Raw genomic sequence first — 15262 nt, 5'->3', positions numbered from 1 at the left:
TCCATATGCTGCAACATTTCCCAGTACTAACAATACTACTAACTCCTTTTGCTCCAGCATATTAATCTAGCAATCTCAGACTTGACTCAGACACAGCCTTCTTTGTGAAATTCCTTCATTTCTCAAACCTCGGGTGGTTTTGTATAGTGATTATGAACTTTGGAGCAGAAAGGCCTTCGGTTTAAATCTCGCTCTATCGTTGTGCTAAGACAATGCCTGTGACACGTCTGGAGCGTCCTGGGCGCTAGGTGTTAGCTCCTATTCTTAGAGGCCCTTACTATGTTTCCATTGCACTTTGTTCATATCTCCAAGGATAGTAATTGGTTTTAGTGTAGTTTACGTAACTCTTCACTAGGCCATGAGCTCCTGGAGTATTTCCTCTAGCACACAAAAGAATCATCAGGAGATGCTGTTAAAACACAGATTCTTGGATCCCATCGTTAGAGATTCTAATGCAGTGGGTCTAGGGTGGGACCCAAGAATTTGCATTTCTACCTAGCTTCCAAGTGATTATAATGCTTCCAGTTCAAAGGTCACATTTTGAGGAGCACTGTCTTGATGGATATGAATGAGAAATCATTTTCTCTCTTTATTGTCCTGAGAGATGCTACAAGAAAAATCCGTTGAATGGATTGGTGAGGGAAAGGATGAAAACAAGTAGGCAAAAACCTGCAAATAAACAGATGAGCTAACTTAGAATATTGATTTCTGTGATTAAATGACTACAAAAAATATTTAAATGAAAAATTGGTTTTTGTATGGTGTGAACTATTAATGAATAAATTGATAAAAATAGGGTTAGTAGCTTTTGTTAATGACCCATACTTCTGAGGATTCTAAGACCTTGTGCAAAAAATGCTATACTTCCTCTTTTTTTAGTTATCTTTTGGCAAACTAGATTTAGAAATAGGCAAGGGAGTAGGTAAGGCGATGGCAAATTCTAGTGAAAGAGGGATTATACTATTTTTTTTACTTTTAAAAAAAATTAAGTTTATTGGTTAACAACATAAATTTCAGGTGTACAGGATTATGATTTGACATTTGTGTTCCCGACCCAAAGTCTAGTCTCCTCCCATGACCATATGAGTATATTTGAACCCCTTTACCCACTTCTCCCTCCCCTACCCCCTTTCTTCTCTGGTAACCACCATTCTGTTGTCTGAATCTATGCGTTTGTTTTATTAGTTTGTTACTTTTTGTTTTATATTCCAAATATGAGTTAAATCATATGGTTTTTGTCCTTTTCTGTCTGACTTATTTCACTTAGCATGATACTCTCAAGATTCATTCGTGTCACAAATTGCAATATTTCATCTTTTTTATGGCGAAGTAGTATTCCAGTGTGTGTGTGTGTGTGTGTGTGTGTGTGTGTGTGTGTGTATCACATCTTCTTTCTCTGGTCATCCATCAGTGGACACTTAGGTTGTTTCCATGTCTTGGCTATTGTAAATAATACTGCAGTGAACATAGAGTGCATATGTCTTTACGAATAAGTGTTTTCATATATTTCAGGTAAATACTAGAAAAGGAATTGCTGGGTCATATGCTAGTTCTATTCTTAATGTTTTGAGAAATATCCATGCTGTTTTCCAGAGTGGCTGCACAAATATAGATTCCCACAAGAGGAATGACATTCCTGAATACATAGGAATTATATTCTTGAATATATAGTTCAATATACATTTATTTACATTTTCTTTTGATCCTATAGTGTAGTAAGTGATCAAATGCTGCAAACTGGTGATAAATAAGTCACATGGAAGAAGATGACTGGTTGCATCAAGGTCTCTTATCTCTGGGTTCATGTCTTTCCCTCTAAGCACATTCCAGGCTTCGGTCACAATGACATTGTAGCACTTTTATAATTTGGAAAATACTTATATCAAATAAGGATGGCTTGAACTGCAAATAACTAAATACAAAACAAGAAAGAAATGTTTTGGCTCACATACCTAGAGTCCAAAAGGACAGTGAGTTTTGGGGTGGCATGAATCCAGTCACTTGGGCCTTGTTTCTTTGCATTCTCCTGGTGCTGCCAACTTGCCGTCCCTCCATGTGTTTGCTTTATCCTCAGCTTGGTACCAAGTTCTGGATCTCACATCCACACAGCAGCAGCCAGCAGAAGAGAAGGTCTCAGGAGTGTTCTCAGCATATTTTGTCTTGCGTTTTCTCAGAGACAGTTAAGTTACAAGCCAGTCGCCCACCATTCTTTGGCAGAGAAGGTAAGATTGCCCTTAGACAAAGCCAGCCTGGTCCTGGAGCTCCCCTGAACTCAGCTTCCTGGAAGCACATGGGTGTGTGAGGGAGGGCTGGGCTCCGGAATCTAACCTAGGTTCCATCAGGATGGGGGTGTGGAGTGGTGATTGGATGTTGGGTAGGCAGCCAATAGCAATAACATCCATTATGTACAATATCTCAATTGCTCTTGAACAATCACAGGGGAAGGTAAGGCAGGTTTCTCCATTTTACAGATGAGAACACAAGGCTCAGATGGTCCTGAACCGTAGTTCTCATCTACCTTAGTGCCTCAGTAAGTTTTTCATTGTGACTCTAGGCCAGAAGAAATATCTAACCATTCCATTTATACATAATTAAGTCCCAACTTTTATTTCATTCTCAATCACCATTACTTACTAATGTGTCACATGCACCTGTTTGACACCACACAGCATCTCATGCCTTGGAATCAGATTGGACAGTCCTACTCTCATGTTCTGTCGTACAATCTTATGTTGAAGTGTGGATTCACAAGTAGTTCATGTGGTGTCTAACAAATGCTTAGTTTCATTCAGTTTACCGTCTCCACATTTTTAAATATACTCAGACACCCTTGTGAGTTCACTGTAGTGCCCTAGGGTGCCTTGGCACACAGTTTGGGAAACACCATTTTAAGTGATTTGCCCAGGGAAACACAGCTAGGAAGAGGCAGAACCAGAATTTAAACTTGAATATTCTGACTCCTGACTCCAACTTTTGCTCTTAAACCATGTTTAGGGCCCTTCCTATAAGATCCTATCTTCCCTTGCCACTCGGACTTATCAGTTGAACTCAGGGTCCAGCAAGGAAAATAAGACCACTCCAAGTCTTTAAAACAGAGGAAACTTAATACAGAGAATTACACTGATGGTAAAAGAGCTGAGTAGATGAGGGGACAGTGAGGGAACCCAGATCTGAACTACACTGGGAAGCCACGACCACTCCCATGTCTGCAGGGATGAAGGGAAAGGAGTGTTACCAGGACCCAGAAGCTAAGGTTTCCTGGTGGAAACTGGACCCACAGTGGAGATGCAGCCACTACCAGAGACCTGCCAAGAAGCAGAAAGGGGGTGGGGTCAAGGGGACCCCCTTCTTCCCTTCTCCAGACTCCTTCCCATCTTTTCACCAATGCCTCCATTGGCTCAATGTACCCAATAGCCAGAGAGCAATGAAACCTGGGAAATGTAGTCTCTTAAGATACAAAGCATGGGAGGGGCAGGAAATGGATCTGAGCAAATAGGCAGTTGACTGGCACCGCAAAATGTAGTGTATACACTTCATTCAATAATTCCTTTAGTGAATATTTACTGAGGACCTACTAGGTGCCAGGTATCCTGCTAGCTGCTGGGAATACCATAATGAACAAAACGGCCCTGATCACTACTCTTAATGGGATCAGAGACTAATTAACACAGGAGAAATAGAACAAACACAGGACCATGTCATTATAACGCGTGTTAAGTGCAATGACGGACAACATCACAGTGCTCTGGGACAGCTAGTGATTTAGAGGAAGGATGCAACCTTTCACCGTTTTAGTCTAGCTAGCTGATTCGAGGTGTGTGTGGAAAACTCCTGTTCAGGAAAGGACACAATATTTATTAATATATCTAGAAAAAGTTTATAAAAATATATCAACCTATTAATATTTTGACTTAACATCTGCATATAGGGCTTTATTATCTCAAAGCTGTGAGAGTGTGTGTAATAAAATGTGTGTGTGTGTGTGTGTGTGTGTGTGTGTGTGAGAGAGAGAGAGAGAGACAGAGACAGAGAGACAGAGAGGGGGAGAGAGAGAACAGTGCAAAAGAAGATTGCTTTAGAAAAACATTTTACAGAGCCAGAGGGCTCACAGCTGCTAATCTCTGGCAGGCTTTCCAGGCCCCACCCCCTTTCCCTCTCATCATAACTTGTGATCTTAGAGGCATGAAAGAATTTGAGCCCCTCCCCCCGCCTAACCATCTCTGTTGGCTTCTCAGCCAGGCTCCAAGTCAAATCGAGCTCACAAACCCGAGGGGCCACGCAGGAGGTGGTGGGCTTGCGGGGGGTTCCTCACCCAGTGGCCATGGGCGGCAACAGTGGACAGCCTCGCAGTCACACCTACACATCGCTAGCTGAGGATGGCCACTTGGGCTCCGGGGAGCCACCCAAAAGACCCACAGGCCGGCTCATCATGCACAGCATGGCCATGTTCGGCCGGGAGTTCTGCTATGCGGTGGAAGCGGCCTACGTGACCCCAGTCCTGCTCAGCGTGGGTCTGCCCAAGAGCCTGTACAGCGTGGTGTGGCTCATCAGCCCCGTCCTGGGATTCCTGCTGCAGCCCGTGGTGGGATCTGCCAGCGACCACAGCCGGGCCGGGTGGGGCCGGCGCAGACCCTACATCCTCACCCTGGGCGTCATGATGCTGTTGGGCATGGCTCTCTACCTCAACGGGGACGCTGTTACGTCAGGTCAGTGGACGACGCAAGGTGGGCAGGCAGGGAGAAGGGCTCCGTTACACAGCTCGAGGAGTTTTCAAATTTCTTTCTGTGACACTTAAAAATTGGTTAGAACTGATTATCTCTCCTAAGTTGCAGTGACCTTCCACCTTTGACTGCCCCAAATTCTATGGTTGGGGAGCCTTCACTTTTAGAAACATCAGGATGAATTGTTTTTTGTTTTTAATTGTGAGGATTTAAAAATAGGATTAAATTTTTATCTTATATTAAGTATCTTCACATATTTATCAATTGCAGTATTTTTGGAGCCCCTTACACCTTATTTAGTACTTTGTCAAATTAACCAGCTGCCAAATGGCTCCATAAATATTTACAATGAATTACCTGTGTGTCCAAGTAAGGGTTAATTCTGTTCATAGCTTAACCTGAGCCTTTCAGTGGGCGCAGGGTATCAGCCTCTCAGCTCAAGGGGACATTTTTGCACTGCAAACTCTGCACAAAAACAAACCTGAAGGTGAGCACTTTTTCTAGCCATTAATCAGCCACCAGTAATCAGTATTGGTAGTAGTGCATAAAAAAGGATCTTAAACTTGAAAAGAGCACACATTTTTAAGCCTTTCTCAGGCTAGCAGAATGGATGATAATGAGGCAAGATAATTACTTATCATTTACATATATTTAAAAGAGGGTATAAATACATAAATGTAGGATAATTCTGGAAGAATCATAAAAATCCCAATAAGAATACTTGCCTCTAGGGAGGGGTACTAAAGGACAGGAGGTGAGAAGTGGAGGATAGGTTTATTTTTCACTTATTTTTATACTATATATTTTTAAAAACATGTATTATATATTATTCTTAAAAAAAAATTGAAAGCAAGGAAACATTTTTAAGATTGGGTCAATGAATTGTGGCATATCCATAGAATGACTATTATTTAGCTGTTAAAAATTGTGAAATTGCTTTTTACTAACTGACATGCAAAGATAGGAAGAGAGTTGCTTATAAATGCACATGTATACGTGATTCCATTGGTCAGTGCTTCTTAAAGCATGGTCCTCCAACCTGAACCACTACTGGGGCTTTTGAGATGCAAATTCCCAGGCGCCACCTTGAACCTACTGAGGAATCATGGGAGAATCATGGAGAATCGTGGGAGCCCAACAATCTGTTTTACAAATCATTCGAGTGAAGGCTAAGCACTCTAAAGTTTGAGAAGCACTGCCTTAGGGCACAGATGTACACCTTTCTCTGCATGTGTGTAAGTGTATAAAGGGATGTCTGAAGGATGGCCATCATTGGGGGTTGGGATCTGAAGCATTTCCCCTAGCTTCTCTAGATCCTTGGAATGGTTTACAGTAAGCATGCATAATTTTTTTAAACAGCTTTAAAGAGATATGATTCACATATCATAAAAGTTGTTATTTAAAAGTGTACAGTTCAGGGCTTTTAAAAATATATTTGCAAGGTTGTGCAACCATCACCATTATCTCATCCACAACCTTTTCATCACACCCAAAAGAAACCCAGAGGTCCCTCTTCCCTACCAGTCCTAGGCAACCACTCAGTGCTTGACTCATGAGGTGTGTGTAAAAAACTTATGTTCAGGAAAGGACACAAAATAGTATCCAGAAAAAGTTTATAAAAAGGTATCAACCTATTAATATTTTGACTTAATACCAGCTCTCTGTCTCTATGGATTTGCCTTTTCTGGACTTGCATTTGCATAATTTTTAAAACCTGGAAAAATAATGTTTTTCTTTGGAAAAACAAAACAAAATGAAAGCAGTGAGATAATTTGATGACAAAAAATTTTGGTGGGAATAAAAATGTGAGTCATTTCAAACCAGGATTTAGGTAACCAATGTTTTTTGCTCTTTTAGCTTTGATTGCTGACCCAGGGAGAAAGCTGATTTGGGCCATAACCATCACCATGATGGGTGTGGTTCTCTTTGATTTTGCTGCTGACTTCATTGATGGGCCCATCAAAGCCTACTTATTTGATGTCTGCTCTCATCAGGACAAGGAGAGGGGCCTCCATTACCATGCCCTCTTCACAGGTAGGGAATATTCCAGAAAGTCTCTGGCTCCCAGACAGGGAGGTGCTTCCGCTGAAGCCATCCAGTGTCTCTGCACATTGAATTTCTTTGAATGAGTGCATCAGTTGACGAAATGCTCCCATCACGCGGGTTCTGTCTCTCAGTATATTTCTCTAAACAAAGTCAGCTTGTGACCAGACTGCAGAGTTTTACAAAGGAAGTTTACCTAAGAGCTTTCTGAAGAACCATTTGTGGAGACATTTACAACTGAGATGAAAAGAGGCCTTGTGCACTTTACTTTTGGCTATTTTTTTTTTTTTTTTTATCAGTAATATAGCATCAGCATTACTTAGGAACCTGTTAAAAATGTAGTTTCCTGGGCCCTGCCTCCAGTTCTTTTGATTGGGTTTGGGGTGAGGGTGCAGAAATTTGCATTTTTGATAAGTGCCCCAGATGATTCTGTGGCAAGTATCCCAAGAACCACATTTAAAAACAGAAGTAGAAACAAACCAAGTAAATTAAAAAATCCCCATGCATTAGAGATTTCTTAGTTATATAAAGAGTTGGCATTTCCAAAAAAAAAAAAAAAGAGTTGGCATTTCCTCAACCTCCTGACTTGAAAAAGGCCATGCCAGGAAGACAGTGGGGCAGCTCTCTCCATTTCCTGGGGCTGTTGCCAGCCTCCTTTGGTTGCTTTTGGTTCATTCATGTAGAGCTATGCAGCTCGTGTTCAACATGCGTTTATAGAGCACCAGTTAGGACTGTCCTAGGACTGCGGGTCTCACATTAGGCTACAGCATGAGTCTGCCATGAGGGTTTTTATGTCTAGTGGGAGGGGGGAGACTCTATCAGTCTGCCTTATTTGATTGTCTTCATAACCCAGCTAATCTATTTATTTCACAGTTTGACATATTCTGTCCCCTCCCATGGCCAGGTAGGTCCCATGAGAAGTAAGAGCTTGAGTTTCGTGGTTTATGTCTCCATAGCCAAGAGCAGTGCCTACACATGGAAGCCATTGTGTCAACATTTGTTGTCTAAGCAAATGTTTGCATGGTGAACTGGAGGAATGGGCTTCCCAGGAGAGCGTGTAGTTCCTCTTAGCTTAGGGAAGGTGGAGGAGGAGGAGCCCATCCCTGTCTGACTGGCCACCCTGTCTACAGCTAGAAGGTCCCAGAATAGAGATTCAGACTGCGTCCTCCTAATTTAAGTCCCATAATTCCTTCTGCTTTATCACAATATACTGAAATTAATTACAACAAAGTCATGGGAGACTTTCTGGCTTTTGAACTTGATGCATTGAGTTATGCTGCTCTAAAGTACTTTGGGCAATGTGGCTGCCACTTCCCAGCTAACGGCAGTGTTAGTCTTGGCCAAACGAATTCTGCTTTGCTGCCTCTGATATTAGAAGACTGAACCTCTGTATTTTGGATACTTTTCCAAGACTAACATGGGATCAATAGGATTTCTATCAGTTTGAGGAAATATTTGGGGGTTTTCTGTTGATATTAGCATAAGGTGTGGTCTCAGCAAATACATATAATTTTGACATTACCTTGGTTCAGGACCTCACATCTTACCTGAGCTTTAGTATGTATCCCTTAACTGTTTTTCCAGTCTCTAACTTCTTCCTGTTCCAACTGAACCAACACACAGCTTCCAGATTCATACTCCTAAAAGACAACTAAGACCAGGACACTCTCCTGCTCCGTGATGTGACGTGGCTTCTCATTGCCTACTGCGTAATCAACAAATTACTAGACAGGGTTCTCCCCACAGGCCATTCCCATCGTACTCTTCGAGCTTTACTTGCCACTTCTCCGGACAATTTACCAACATGTTCCTGGGGGAGAGGCCAGGTCTGTTTTACTAATTGTGTCCCTCGTACTCCAACACTGCCTGACATGTCATAGGTGCTCAAAATAAATTTTAACAGAACAAATGAAGGAGCTTGTGCTCTCCTTTCTAGCTTCTGGGTCTTTACTCACGGTGAAATTCCCTTCCCCCTTCTATTAGATTTGGGCTCCACCCTATGACCTCATTTAACTTTAATTACTGCCTTAAAGGCCCTACCCCCAAATATAGTTGCATTGTGGGTTAGGGCTTCAATATATGTCTCTTTCAATGAAGAAAGCAAAAGCTTTCCTAGAACCCCCACAGACTTCTGCTTGTTTCTCACTGGGCCATATGAATACCCAAGGGCCTAGGAGGTTGGAAAAGTGAGGGGTTTTTGGAGGGGAGGGTCATCTCCCTGAATTAAATTGGTATCTGTTAGCCAGAAGGAATGGGTAATTACTGAATAGGCCAAAGTCAGTAGTTGTCACGTAGAATACAAGTCAACTGAGTATTAGCCTAATGAGAACAACTAGACCAAGACTATTGTAAGAAAGTGACAGCCAGAGCTTCTAAAGCCCATCTATTTATTAGTAAATAATTAATTAATAATTATACTCCTGTTCACAGTTTTCTCTGACCTGCACATTTATTATAGTACCATTCACATTCTCCCCTGTATTATAATTCCCTCTGTATTTATCTACCTCTTCTACAAGGTTTGTAAACTCCCCCATGAGGGTTCACCCACAAATTCCCCATGGCTTCTGCCTATTGCTGTGCTGATAGCTGGCACTTAGAAACGTTAGCTGTGCAAAAGCAGGGTTTCAAATCCCTGCTTGTGTTTCATGCAATTTTATATCAAGTTAAACTGCATGGCACATTGCACCAACCAGATGAATATGTTCATTTATTTACTTGATTTGTCTCATGACCAACACCAAACTCTGAACCTCGGCCAACTGTCTCGGGGTATAGGGGCCCCCTGAGGGTGTGTGTATAGCTCAAAGCAAGTTCTTTTCCCTACTAGAAAAAGAAAAAAGAAAACAACTTAAAACACCTTCCTCTTACGGAACAGTACAGTGAAGTCTCTCACCTTGTTGAAGGCTTCAAGTCCCTGCCTAAGTGATAATCCCAGAGTCTACATTATTCGTAAACATCTCTCATCATCACCCGTGAAATGCCGCAGGCCTTGTCTTGTGTATACTGACATGCATAGTGATGGATACACATAAATGTATCTGCACATTCATCTCCTCTTTAATGTTTACTCCTGGACCTGGGCTCAATGAATGGAATAGCAAACTGGATCACCCATGTTATTTAAAAAGTTATTTTGTCTTTCTCGTACTCTCTTACTCTCTCCCTCTTTTCAAAAGTGTTAATAGTTGAATTTTGTTGAGTTAAATATGGATGTGTGACCCTACCATAGTGTTCTTGCTGTGAATGGCAGACCACATTAAAAGATGGAGTGAAAAATAACAAGCAGTGCATTATCGCTCTGCTCTGTCTTTGCATACATGTTAGACCTCCCGAATTTACATGAACTTGGAGAAGAGATGGCTGTAACATTCTGCTTCAAACAAGCATTTTATGATAAAGACATGTTCAGTGTCAAGGCCCATTTTCATTTTCACCAACACTAAGATATATTTCACCCAAGAACTCCACTCATCCAAGTAAACTGAAATTCTTTTTATTTATTTCAGAACTGTAGTCTAGGCCTAACAATTTTAAATGCTTTCATATAAGTGTCAAAGGATTCATTGCCAAAATATTTTCTAGCATATTTCTGACATCCCCCCACCCCCGACTCCCAGGGGGACATTTTCATCCTCCTGCTTCTTCTATCTCTTATATTTAAAGGTAACTCTACCTACCTTCCATCCTGGAATATGTAGTAGCCATGGTGGGTTTGGAGGCTCCACCCTCACCCTCTCACCCAGTCCTTCACCTCTGGGTGCATCTGAGGCTGTGGAACCCACACCCAGCACAAGGAAATTCCTCCGTTGTGCTTAATGGAGCATATTTCTGCCAAATTGAGCCCAAGGCCTTACCATCATTAGCAGTGGGCTCCACCCCACACAGGAGGCCAGAACGAGGCATGATGGGAAAGGCTATCCAAGTTCAAATCCTGGCTCCTCTTAACTGCTAAGTGTCCTCAGTATTTCGGAACCTTTGTTTTCTCACAGGTTGTGAATCTTTCCACAATGTTAGTTGTTAATATTCTTGACAAACGGTACCAGGCCTGGGGTAAAGAACCATTTAAAAGGCTTCAGTACCAAATGTGCATATTTACTTTATTTCCTCCATCCCCACAGGGCTCTCAAAAGTTTTTTTGTTTTTATTTTTATTTTTATTGGGGAATATTGGGGAACAGTGTGTTTTCCAGGACCCATCAGCTCCAAGTCAAGTCGTTGTTTACAATCTAGTAGTTGTGGAGGGCGCAGCTCACTGACCCATTTGGGAATTGAATCGGCGACCTTGGTGTTATGAGCACTGCGCTCTAACCAACTGAGCCAACTGGCCACCCCCAAAAGTTTTGTTTGTAAAGATTCAGTGAGAAACTTGCCCATGTGCATCTTGGGAAGAATGGGTAACCTGTGAGGCTCAGCCTCTTTTAACTGCTTTTGTATGCTTCAGAGTTTGCGAGCTCTAGCTGAGCTTGCCACCACGGCCTGACTCTGGGGAGGAGGCAGCTGGACCACGTGTGGGTCCTTTTTTGTAAAGGTTTGTGTTCTCATGTGGCAGCAGATGTCCTTTGGATGTTCCAGCTTATGGTTTGGCCAGTGGCCTGGTGATTAATTCCAGGGAGACTGAGGTTGGCAGTAGAGATAAGTGAAATTTGGATATAGATGTGGGAGTTGGTGTTGGCCTTTGTTGTAGCTGAGATGACTGGGCTTTGTTTAGGAGACAATCTTTGAAGATAAATCCTTACTTTAAGCAGAGGAAGCAAAAAGGAAAGCATTCAATTAATCTCTACAGTCCCCTACTGCCCCTTATCATATCTGGAGGTCTGAATAGATCAAGTTTAATCCAGAGCTTTAATATGGTATCTATTGGAATAATTTCTCCAATGGCCCACTCTTACTTCAGTGTATGTTCTGTTGTAACTTTTAGTTACATCCCATAGTTTTACCTATTTTGTCTCCCTACTTCACCAAGAACCTCCCACCAAGAGAAGAAAGGATTAGAAATTCTCTAAGTTACTTGTCGCATATGTCAAAGTTTTACTTAACTGATTAATGAGAGAAATGCCTGGGAAGACATGAAGAGCAGTTTCCCCAAGTTCTTGCAGGGTGTGTGTGTGTGTGTGTGTGTGTGTGTGTGTGTGTGTGTGTGTTTAACAAAAGAAAAAAGTGCTAGATTAGATTAGATTCAATTAACCTACAAGGCAGGAAAGCAATAACTCCTCTGTAATTGTTTTGGGGCAATTTCTCTACGAGGCTATAAAAACATAATACAAATCATAGAACCCCACTAATGTCTGCAAATTAACCTTGACTTTAGAGGACTGCACACCATGCTTCATCAGTTGTAGATTATTGGTCAAATATCCTTTTACAACAAAGTCCTGTTTCCCAAGAATTCCAGGTGTGGGTAGAGCCGGTTGTTTGGAAACTGTTCTATCACCCGGTTGTTCAAGAGTGTGGCAGCGTCGGTGTCACTAGGAGACTTGAAAGGAAGGCAGAATTTCAGCATCAGAACCTGTGCGATAGATTGAATGTTTGTCTCCCTGCCCCCAAAACACAATCCATATGTTGAAAACCCAATGTGATGGTATTAGGAGGTGGGGCCTTGAGGTGATGAGACCATAAGGAGTCATGACTAGAATTAATGTCCTTATAAGAGAGAGCTCCCTTGCCCTCCTGCCAAGTGAGGTTACAGTGAAAAGACTGCTGTCTGTGCAGAGGCTGGTGCTCACCAGGAACCAAATCTGCCAGTGCCATGATCTTGGACTTCCCAGCCTCCAGAACGGTGAAAGATAAATATTTATCGTTTATAAGCTACCAAGTTAGGGGAATTTTTGTTATAGTGGCCTGATTGGAGCAAGACAACCTGCATGTTCACAAGGCATCCATATGGTTCAGGTCACACTGAAGTTTACGAAGCACGGTCCTAGGATGGTCTTTAAGAATCAGGCACTTATCAACTTTTACTCTTCCAGGTTTGAGACACGTATTTCTTCCACAGTACTTGCCACACTAGGTCAGCAGTAAGCCAAGTCTCTGCCCTCAGAACGACCCCCCGATTCTAATCATTGGGCCTAGAATGATGAAGTCCTTTCAGCCACCTCTAGGTAAATTGTCACCCTCAGACAGTCCCCTACTTAAAATGGTGTGACTTACGATTTTTTGACTTTATGATGGTGTGAAAACAATACCATTCAGTAGAAAGTGTACTTCAGATTTTGATTTTGATCTTTTCCCAGGATAGTGTTAGGCATTAGATCCTCTCTTGTGCTTCTGGGCAGCAGCAGTGTGTCCCAGGCAGCCACCCGATCACATGGGGAAACAACGGATACTCTACAGTGTTTCATGTGTTAGATGATTTTGTCCAACTGTAGGCTAATGTATGTGTTCTGAGCACATATAAGGTAGGCTAGGCTAAACTATGATGTACAGTAGGTTAGGTATATTAAATGCATTTTCAATTTACGATTTCAATTTACGATAGCTTATTGGGACATAACCCCATTGTAAGTCAAGGAGCATCTGTCATTCTCTCTTGCTTCTGGGTGAGGCTTTGGAGTTAGGTTTCTGTTGAAAGTCAGCAGGGCACTCGGTTTTAGCCCTAGTTCTGCCACTACAAGGTATGATCATAAACTACGGTGAACGTTTAAATTAAAAAATAAAATTTATTACAGTAAAAGACACATTGCCATTAATCCCCCTCAAAATACTCCCCCTCTCTTCAAACACACTTTTCCCATCATTTTTGACATTTTCTGAAGCAGTTCTGGAAGTCCTCTTATGTGAGTGTCTTTACTTGCGCTGTTATGTCTGCTTCGATGTCCTGAATCGATTCAAAACGTTTACCTTTAACGGTCATTTTGATTTTGGGGGAAGAGCCAGAAGTTGCACGGTGCCAGATCCGGTGAATTAGGTGGTTGGGGACACACTGTAATGTTTTTATTTGACAGACATTGCCGTACCAGAAGCCATGTGTAACACGGAGCCTTTCTATTGTGATCACAAAATATGGTGAATGCTGCTGCTGAGTGCCATCCAGTGGAAAGGCAGGGATCTTCAATATGGGAAGTGGCACTTTGAAACTTAGTAACAGTATGTGACAAGTTTCAACTTGTTCAGTGCAGTCAGTTGGGTGTGAGCTACGGTTGAGGGAAGGTGTGTTTTAAAGTGTGCAGTAAATCATCCTCCATCGTGACAAAGCTCCATGTCACACATTTCTTCTGGTATGGCAACTTTTGTCAAATAAAAACATTACGGTGCGTCCTCATCCACCTATTCACCAGATCCGGCACTGTGCAACTTCTGGCTTTTCCCCAAATTCAAAATGATTCAGGACATTGAGGCAGCCACGACTGTGCAACTAAAGACACTCATGAAAGAGGACTTTCAGAACTGCTTCAGAAAGTGGCACAAATATGGGGATAAGTGTGTTCGAAGTGAGGGGTAGTATTTTGAGGGGAATTAATGGCAATGTGTCTTTTACTGTAATACATTTTTTTGAAAAATTTAAACATTCACCGTATTGTTTGATCATACCTCGTATGTGCTAATAGTTTACATGTTAACCCTCATGAAATTCATACAAGAAGGCATCACCACCCCCATTTTTCAGACAAGTGCCCATCATCACATGACTAGAAAGCACACAGCTGGGAATGGGAATCTGGGATAATTCCAAACCCCTTCTTTCCATGCTGTCTCCTGTCTTTCCACCACTGTAGCCTGTGGCTTTCTGATCTGATTCAGTTGGACAAGCTCCAAACGTCCTTCTACCTTTAAAAACCTTTTAGATTCATTGGTATGTTGAACTCTTATGAACTTCATTGCTAAGTAACAGGAATCTTACGATCATTATTAATAATCAACATCATCTTGATACCACTAACTAGCACCAAAAATAAACTCTTTAGAATTCTGCTAGATTCTTTAAGTACCCAACTCACAGTGCTGACTTATCATTTATTACAGTTTTTTGAAACTAGTTTACTTATCTGCTTCTCCCTCTTGGAATTGCCTTCTGGGGAGGAAGGGTTGGGGTGCTGTGTCTTATTTATGTTTATAGCCCCCGAAACTAGTAGAGTCCTTTACATATATTTAGTGTTCAATAAATTTTATTGACGTAAACTAAACCAATAGACATAAAACTGGATTAGGAAACTCTCCAATTGTAGAATTTATCTAATATAAATCCATCATTGTATTTATATCCATATATTTATATTCATAAAGTAAAATCACCATTCCGTTGGTATACAATTCTGTAATACAGTGGATGATTGATTTTACAAATCAGTTCTTTCAAATGGGCAGGGGTCTTCTGTTCTACTTTCCTCTGCTCAGTAGAACAATAAGTTTGAAGGAAAAGGAATAAATGATAGTAGAATTCGATGGCAATATGACAACCATTGAGCTGGTTGCAAATGAGAAATAGTTTCAAAAAAGGAACGTGTAAGTTTTTCATAGGGTTAATTAAGGTCAGGGCTGTTTTGCCCTCTAGGGGACATT

At 41.6% G+C, this 15262-nt stretch overlaps 1 protein-coding gene across 6 annotated transcripts in view; it reads left to right on the top strand.

Moving 5' to 3' along the window:
- The first annotated feature begins 2095 nt into the window (after nt 1–2095).
- SLC45A2 (solute carrier family 45 member 2) overlaps nt 2096–15262 on the top strand; it is a 31147-nt gene continuing 17980 nt past the window's right edge. For 4 of the 6 annotated variants that reach the window (XM_019737262.3, XM_019737260.3, XM_019737261.3 and 1 more), the window contains exons 1-3: nt 2096–2222; nt 4236–4706; nt 6579–6755. In XM_019737262.3, the coding sequence (XP_019592821.3) occupies nt 4322–4706; nt 6579–6755 (562 nt within the window). In that variant the 5' untranslated portion in view covers nt 2096–2222; nt 4236–4321. The remainder of the gene's footprint in view (nt 2223–4235; nt 4707–6578; nt 6756–15262) is intronic. The other 2 variants (XM_074329027.2, XM_074329026.2) reach the window with 2 other exon arrangements.

This window comes from Rhinolophus sinicus, chromosome 3 (assembly GCF_057876585.1).
Source record: "Rhinolophus sinicus isolate RSI-liver-muscle chromosome 3, RSI-T2T, whole genome shotgun sequence".
Lineage (NCBI taxonomy): Eukaryota > Metazoa > Chordata > Mammalia > Chiroptera > Rhinolophidae > Rhinolophus > Rhinolophus sinicus.
Note: the sequence above shows the minus strand (reverse complement) of the source record. Positions and strands in the feature narration are given on the sequence as shown.